This window comes from Lissotriton helveticus, chromosome 9, assembly GCF_964261635.1.
Source record: "Lissotriton helveticus chromosome 9, aLisHel1.1, whole genome shotgun sequence".
In the NCBI taxonomy this organism is placed as follows: Eukaryota; Metazoa; Chordata; class Amphibia; order Caudata; family Salamandridae; genus Lissotriton; species Lissotriton helveticus.
This window is the reverse complement of record NC_136070.1, coordinates 1,271,449,269-1,271,458,255: the sequence shown is the minus strand read 5'-3', so window position 1 is coordinate 1,271,458,255 and position 8,987 is coordinate 1,271,449,269. Positions and strand designations below refer to the sequence as shown.

General features: G+C 46.3%; 1 protein-coding gene across 1 annotated transcript in view; it reads left to right on the top strand.

Annotated features, from left to right (window-relative positions):
- The first annotated feature begins 4,438 nt into the window (after positions 1 to 4,438).
- The window catches only part of LOC144783416 (uncharacterized), a 182,528-nt gene continuing 177,979 nt past the window's right edge, over positions 4,439 to 8,987 (top strand). The window contains 1 exon segment of the mRNA XM_078662404.1: positions 4,439 to 4,641. Coding sequence (XP_078518530.1) covers positions 4,439 to 4,641 — 203 coding nt within the window.

Sequence of the window (8,987 nt, the reverse complement as noted above, 5' to 3'; positions counted from 1 at the left end):
AGAAGCCAAATCTTTTGAACTGACTAAGGGCCCGATTCGCAGAACTAACTTACTACAACATCCTAAACTTACTACCATTTTGGTATTCACAGAAGGCACTTACTCATACTAACTTTATGTCTGCACTCGGGCCAGAGATTCCGGCCTGGTGGTGTAGATTCCGGCCGGTGGCAGAATCCGCCACTGTCCAGAATCTCCAGCCCAAGTGCGGACATAAAGATAGTATGAGTAAGTGCATTCTGTGAATACCAAAATGAGTAAGGGTCATATGTAGGTAATTTTCGTTTTGCGATTCTCAAATTACGATTTTTAGGGAATCGCAATTAGAGAATCGCAAAACAAAATGTAGGTAGGATTAGCACATTTTTTTGTGAAGGCCACTTATTCCTTATTTGCAAATTGCAAATTGAGATTCGCTAATAAGGAATACCTTCTCATTCATTCCTATGGGCTAGAAGGCCCATAGGAATGAGTGGGAAGACATTCTCAATTTGCGATTATCAATTAGAGAATGGCAAATTGAGAATGCAATTTCAGGGTTGTAAGGGTGTCAATAGGACACCCTTTTGCACCCCTGAAATTAACATGTGTGCACATGTGGCCCACATACATGCCCTAAGGGCATGTATGTGACCCACACGGCACTTTGAAAAATGCCAAAAAGTGCATTTTTCAAAGAAATCGCAAAATACCACCAACCTGAAGTTGGTGGTATTTTGCGATTCCTTAAGCCAATATTCGCACAACTTGGGTGCTTCCTACATTGCATTTAAGGAATTGCAATTTGCGATTCCTTAAATGCAATAGCAAAATAAGGAATCGCAAATTTTGTGATTCCTTATTTTGCATGTGGGTTTTTGTGTGCTACATAGCACACTGCCCTAATTGCGATCGCAAATGCTGAAATTCTGCGAATTTCAGCATTTCTGAGCACAATTAGGCTTCCTACATATGGCCCTAAGTGCCTTCTGTGAATACCAAAATGGTAGTAAGTTTAGTATTTTGTAGTAAGTTAATTCTGTGAATCGGGCCCTAAGTTTTTACCCTAAGACAATATATCAGCGACATTGAATAGGGATAGTTACCAAACCCTTATGGAGATTGACCTTCCTATTACTGACTTTATTCAAGACTAATCCCTGTTATCCTATTTTACTTTCTGATTTGTTTGGATCTCACGCATGTGTTTACCAGGCCACATGGTACTCTTCTTCTCGTCACGTAAAGCGCTCTGATACCACTAGGGTCATGTTCGCGCTATACAAAACTTTATGAATAAAAAAATGGCAGACAACTATCAATTTTTTTCAATTTGTTGTCAAGTGGTAAGACTTTCACAGGAGGGTTCTTCACAGGTGGAGAGTCAACTGGCCAAATTACCTGGATCTCAGCAATCTAATGCTAGGATTCCCTCAGCTCGTTGATTCTCCACCAGCAGAAACTCTTCGAACCAGGGATTTATCATTTAGATCACAAACTACTGGCGAAAAAAAGTGTCTAGAGAATTTCAAGTTTCATTGTGGATTTATAGAAAACTAGTATAAAAATTACTGACTAAAGATGATTAATTTGTAGGAGATTCCTAATTGGCACCTAATCTAGACATATTTACCCCAATCTATCTAAATTTTCTAGAGTTATTCTACCATCCTCTGGCATGCTGAAATTACCCAATATCTACTTCAAAATTGTTATTTTCAAATTCAGGCAATATCTATTTCTGTAGGACTGAAGAGTTGTACAGTTGTGTAATAGAATACACAGCACATACAAATCAAATTGTGGAGCAGCTTTCCTTTAAATAATCTTCATGAAATGTAGAGACAGGTGTACTAAGAGCGCATTTGCAAAAAGGTGTCATAAATTTTATACCAACTTTTTGTGAACCAACTCTGATTTTGCAAAGGACCTATGTACAAAAAGGTTCAAACTCAGGATCACATTTACAGGGGTCATATAACAACCTGTTTAACGAGTAATTAGTTAGGCAGGTCACAATCTGCAACCCCCTCTGATTTGCTACAAGCACAGAGATGCTGGCCTGCAAGTATTCACAAATGGAAAACTTTTTTTTAAAGCAGTCCATGTTCCTTAAAGACCCAAAAGCTTCTTTAAAAAATAAAAGTTTCCATTTAGAAAAACATCAGGGGAGCAGGCAGCTACTGCTTACTCCCTCAGAAGCTACCAACATAGGGGCTGATTTCGAGGCCGGTCGGACCGGCTTCCACGGTTCTGTTGGTGGCGGTCAACCCGTCGACGGTCTCTTCGTAAGCGGTCGTTCTACTGCCATATTACGATGCATGCAATATGAAATTCAACCGACTGCTGAAAGATGTCTGACTCCGACAGATTTCCTCCGACCGCCGATATGGCGGTCAGAGACAAACTGCATTCATAGAGCTGTACAGGGAGCTCCGACCGCCGTCCGGATTACGATGTGGGTTTCTGACGAATCGACTGTGGCGGTCTGACTGGCTGCTTGGAGTCATATGAATTGAAAGACTTGGGGTGCATATTCTCCTCAGTCTGCTTCTTTCCAGCATTCTTTGCCGTGGAACCTTTCCTCCAGGTCCCCCATACACCTTGGAAGCTGCACCCCCAATTACAACGATCCTGTGGGTGCCGGAATCCAGGTATGTCCTTCTCCTTATCCCTATCGACTGGACTATGCACATTCTGCCACACTCCAGCAAAGGGGTGCGGGGTATCCAAGGCATATCCGCAACTATGTTATGCATGTGTGTACATATCACATGTTTTCTCTGAGTTGTGTACACATTTGCAGCAACATATTCGAGCATATGTGCTCGACAGTAGCTGGGAACACCGCAGTAGCAGTGGTTGCATCGTAATATGGCAGGGGGAAGCTTCCCGACCTCAGCGATCAGAAAGGGCTCTGAAAGATGGCAGTCCGAAGGTCGGTGCGACCGGCATCATAATGACATAATTCTGAAAGGAGAAGAGATCCTTTCCCCTTTGCCCGTCAGTTACCACTTCCTTTGAGGTGTTGGTAATTGTTCAATGGTTTGTGAGTGGAACTGTAGTTGCGAGCGATACCAATTCACAATGTGCAAGAAACACCTCTTCTACACCCCTTTTATATTGCGTTTCAGTATGAGTCGTAAAACTTATTTTTGAGTCATAATTTTCAGCCACGGCCCCTGCAGGTGAGAGCGGTGTAGCCGAGTTGGGGGGGGTGCATTTCAACATAAGACGACGACAGAAAATGAATTATTTATGTAATTTTCCCTCGTGGTTGTCTGTCGAATCCCACCTCAAACCCAGCCTCACCAGTCTTACCTGCACGGGCCCCAGCTGCTAAATCTTTTGGGGACCAATACCATAGGTTTTATACATTAGAAAAAAGTATGTTGCAGTTGCAAACCAGTGATTTTGGAAATTGTATGGTTTGCAACAGCAAAATCCTTTCCTATATCTGGCCACTAACTTGCAAAATGTGCCCGTCTGTGCACTTTTGATTCCCTGGTATATCCAGGTACTGACACTGGGATGTATGCCATTACAACGCATGCTTTTACCACACTTGCCGTTACAACGCAAGTTTTACAACGCAAGCCATTACAACGCATTGCTTTGGGGGGTGCTGGATAGTGAATAGTTTAATATACTATTCCAACTCCGTATGCCGTAGGAGAATTCCCATAGAAGCCCAGGTTCACACCAGAACATGGGCTTCTATGGGAATTCACAAGGGCATATTATCAAGCCCATTATCGCCGCCTTAGCGGCAGTTTCCTGCCTCTAAAGGCGCGATAATTTTAGCTCCGTTTCTTGATAATATGCCTCCTGGACACTAAAATCACAGGAAGCGGAAAACATGGGTGGCTTAAGAAAAGCAGAGGTCTCTTGCCAACAGCCCACCGCCAACTGGTCTGTGAAGGAGACATCTGGCTGCGGGTGAAACCACTGGCAACGTGTTGGTGAAGAAAAGTTTGGAAAACTCCGCTCGCGGCTTTTTAAAAAAAAAACACAAGCAGGATTTATTATAACAAGATGTCTTTCTTTTCAGAGTTGTTATCCTATCAAAGAGTGTGGCTAACTCTTCTACAGACCACAAAGTCTCTGGCAAGACCCAAGTGTCAGGAGCGCCTGGTTCACAGGAATCGGATAGGCCTAGCTTCGTCTGCAGTTAGTTTCAAGTTGCAAAGTGTAAAAACTATGACAGATGAGTTCCAAATCAAGCCAGTCTCTGTAATTACTACTTTTTCCTTTACCCTGAAAGAGTCGTACATCACTGAAAGTAATTTATTCGTCCGTATTCCTCCCCCTTTACAACTTTTCAACACTGAAAATAGTCTGGCTGTCTGGACTCTAGGGGGCAGATTCACAAGCCCCTTGCGCCACTTTTGCGTCATTTTTAACATGGGAAAAGTGCCCCTAGAAATCTACCACTGGCCTCCTTTTATCCAGTGCCATGATGAAGATTCTTTGGTGGGTGTCCACCGAGGGCGCAGAGGCCACAATTGATGAATTTACATGCCTGGCATCCTTTATCCCAGACTATGAAACAATCAGAAAGAAAAACACATTCGTGGAAGACGTGGGCCAAGTTTCCAACGCCCCAATTATCCAAGGATTCGGTGAAGGCTGTAATCCCGGCCCTGGCCCGCTGCCCTCTGGGTAATAAGGTCCAGGAGTGACTGGTCATACATCAAGCCCTGTGTATGGCGCTCGGGCTGATGTTGCTTCGCACGTGCCAGACGCCGCAGAGCTGGAGTCAGCAGAAAGGATCTCCCACGTGGTCACGGTGGGCCAAGTCTTCAAGGCGCTCGCAATATCCACAGTCACAGGTTAGGTAAGTTAAATATCACAGCAGGGGTCGAGGCTTGTGCTTGGACAATCTGAGCTGTGTGAGCTGTGGGGTGGGGTTTAATAGGCCATTTGAGCTGAGTTGTGTGAGCGTGGGGTGGGGTTTAATAGGCCATTTGAACTGAGCTGTGTGAGCTGTGGGATGGGGTTTAGAGGCCATTTGAGCTGAGCTGTGTGAGCTGCGGGGTTGAGTTTAATAGGCCATCTGAGCTGAGCTGAGTGAGCTGTGGGATGGGGTTTAATAGGCAATCTGAGCTGAGATGGGTGAGCTGTGGGATGGGGTTTAGACTAGAGGCCATTTGAGCTGAGCTGTGTGAGCTGTGGGACAGGGTTTAATAGGCCATTTGAAATGAGCTGTGTGAGCTGTAGGATGGGGTTTAATAGGCCATTTGAGCTGAGCTGTGTGAGCTGTGGGACGGGGTTTAATAGGCCATTTGAAATGAGCTGTGTGAGCTGTAGGATGGGGTTTAATAGGCCATTTGAGCTGAGCTGTGTGAGCTGTGGGGTGGGGTTTAATAGGCCATTTAAGCTGAGCTGTGGGATGGGGCTTAATAGGCCATTTGAGCTGAGCTGTGTGAGCTGTGGGTTGGGGTTTAATAGGCCATTTGAGCTGAGCTGTGTGGGCTGTGGGACAGGGTATAATAGGCCATTTGAACTGAGTTGTGTGAGCTGTGGGATGGGGTTTAATAGGCCATTTGAAATGAGCTGTGTGAGCTGTGGGACAGGGTTTAATAGGCCATTTGAGCTGAGCTGTGTGAGCTGTGGGGTGGGGTTTAATAGGCCCTTTGAACTGAGCTATGTGAGCTGTGGGATGGGGTTTAATAGGCCATTTGAACTGAGCTGTGTGAGCTGTGGGATGGGGTTTAATAGGCCATTTGAAATGAGCTGTGTGAGCTGTAGGATGGGGTTTAATAGGCCATTTGAGCTGAGCTGTGTGAGCTGTGGGATGGGGTTTAATAGGCCATTTGAGCTGAGCTGTGTGAGCTGTGGGATGGGGTTTAATAGGCCATTTGAGCTGAGCTGTGTGAGCTGTGGGATGGGGTTTAATAGGCCATTTGAACTGAGCTGTGTGAGCTGTGGGATGGAGTTTAATAGGCCATTTGAAATGAGCTGTGTGAGCTGTAGGATGGGGTTTAATAGGCCATTTGAGCTGAGCTGTGTGAGCTGTGGGACAGGGTTTAATAGGCCATTTGAAATGAGCTGTGTGAGCTGTAGGATGGGGTTTAATAGGCCATTTGAGCTGAGCTGTGTGAGCTGTGGGATGGGTTTAATAGGCCATTTGAGCTGAGCTGTGTGAGCTGTGGGATGGGTTTAATAGGCCATTTGAGCTGAGCTGTGTGAGCTGTGGGGTGGGGTTTAATAGGCCCTTTGAACTGAGCTATGTGAGCTGTGGGATGGGGTTTAATAGGCCATTTGAACTGAGCTGTGTGAGCTGTGGGATGGGGTTTAATAGGCCATTTGAAATGAGCTGTGTGGGCTGTAGGATGGGGTTTAATAGGCCATTTGAGCTGAGCTGTGTGAGCTGTGGGATGGGGTTTAATAGGCCATTTGAGCTGAGCTGTGTGAGCTGTGGGATGGGGTTTAATAGGCCATTTGAGCTGAGCTGTGTGAGCTGTGGGATGGGGTTTAATAGGCCATTTGAACTGAGCTGTGTGAGCTGTGGGATGGAGTTTAATAGGCCATTTGAAATGAGCTGTGTGAGCTGTAGGATGGGGTTTAATAGGCCATTTGAGCTGAGCTGTGTGAGCTGTGGGACAGGGTTTAATAGGCCATTTGAAATGAGCTGTGTGAGCTGTAGGATGGGGTTTAATAGGCCATTTGAGCTGAGCTGTGTGAGCTGTGGGGTGGGGTTTAATAGGCCATTTAAGCTGAGCTGTGGGATGGGGCTTAATAGGCCATTTGAGCTGAGTTGTGTGAGCTGTGGGGTGGGGTTTAATAGGCCCTTTGAACTGAGCTATGTGAGCTGTGGGATGGGGTTTAGAGGCCATTTGAGCTGAGTTGTGTGAGCTGTGGGGTGGGGTTTAATAAGCCTTTTGAGCTGAGCTGTGTGAGCTGTGGGTTGGGGTTTAATAGGCCATTTGAGCTGAGCTGTGTGGGCTGTGGGACAGGGTATAATAGGCCATTTGAACTGAGCTGTGTGAGCTGTGGGATGGGGTTTAATAGGCCATTTGAAATGAGCTGTGTGAGCTGTGGGACAGGGTTTAATAGGCCATTTGAGCTGAGCTGTGTGAGCTGTGGGACAGGGTTTAATAGGCCATTTGAACTGAGCTGTGTGAGCTGTGGGATGGGTTTAATAGGCCATTTGAAATGAGCTGTGTGAGCTGTAGGATGGGGTTTAATAGGCCATTTGAGCTGAGCTGTGTGAGCTGTGGGATGGGGTTTAATAGGCCATTTGAACTGAGCTGTGTGAGCTGTGGGATGGAGTTTAATAGGCCATTTGAAATGAGCTGTGTGAGCTGTAGGATGGGGTTTAATAGGCCATTTGAGCTGAGCTGTGTTAGCTGTGGGGTGGGGTTTAATAGGCCATTTGAGCCGGGGGGGGGGGGGGTCCCTGCGCTGCCAGCTGCCCACCCCAGAGCTCCCTTTCACCCAGTCCAGATGGGCACCTTCCTGCCTCAGTGTACCCTGGTGCCCCCTGGAGCCCCTCAAGGCTCTGCCCTCATCCCTATCACTACCACTACAGGCAGAGACGAATATTATGCAAATCAGCCCTCCTCCTGCTCCAATAGGAACAATGCATCCCAGACTGCTGGGCCACATCCTGTCTGAACAGGAAGTCAGCCCAGGTTTTGCTTTGTTGGGCCTCACTTGTGAGGTGCAGTGTGAGCTCTGTAGGACAGGGAGCCCCACAGTTCACATTTGGGCAGACCTGTCTCTCTTAGGGCATCTCACAGTGCCCAGTCTGACTCTCTCTAAGTATGAGGTGCAGTTAGGGCTAGGTGCAGGACCAGAGCTCTGGGGGTCAGAGTCCTAACAAGGCCGAAGCCAGCTGGGGCTGCTTATGTCTCCAGGGGACGGACAATGTCCTGGCAGCTCGAGCTGGACTGTCCTTTGAGGGGCAAGACGAAGAGTGATTTGCATATAATTCAACTTTTGCACAGAGGAGTTTTCCAAGGGACCCAGGAGCTTATTTAAAGCCCCCTCAAGAACCAGTGTGTCACTTTTTATGAACCTCCTGTTCCATATTTACTATTTTTACGAGGGAGCTTTAAGCCACTTTTTTGGCTTAATGCTGCCTTGTAAATATTGTTCCCTTTTAACTGAGTTTTTTGCGTTAAAGGGGCGTGCAAAGGCTGCTGTTGGGGGTATTCCCAGCAACACCCATGGCTTTTTGACACTGCCCATATTTACGAAGGGAGGCACAACGAGGAGAAATATCTTTATTTCTCTTTTTTTCCTTTTTCTATGGGCCTCATTTATGTTTTTGTTGCAAAGTACATCACACTGTGGTGGGAAAGCTTGTGAGAACGCCATGTGTGATCCTGAGTAGATAACCTGTGACCTATATTCACTCACTTTACACCTCACTGCGATCTTAGGCAGAGCAGAAACAATAAACATACCAGTCCAAGATGGCTTCCCCTTATCCAAGATGGCTGTCCTAAGAGACAGAGTGACCCTAGATTCAGACAACAAACTGGAGCTGTGTTTCTGCTACTACAGATTTTTTAGGAACATGCAAACTGGAGGTCTCATTTATGAGTTTTTGGCATAGACAAGTGTCACAGACCTTCCTGCTGCGCTGCCCTACAGCAAAAGAAAAAGGTAAGAATGTGTTGTCTCTATCAGACACAGAGCATTCCTGTCCTTCCGCCCTGGGCTGGAGCACATTGAGCTGCCATGCGCCAACGCAGGCACATTTGCACCATGGTTCAAGGGTGCCTGCGTTGCGGGGATGATTATTTTTGTGCAGGAAGGGAAACCTTCCTGCACAAAAACAACCACAACAATCTTTTTCCTCTTTCTATGTGGGCTGCGAAATGCAACACACATAGGGCCTCATTTATGAGGCCGTACTGGAACTTTTGCAACGGCGTAACGTCACTTTTTTGATGTTCCTGTGGCGCAATGTGTTACTGGCATACGCATAAGGCCACGTAAAGTCACGCTACGTGGCTTTTCAAGGCCTTATAAATATGTGCCCTTTTCACTCAGAA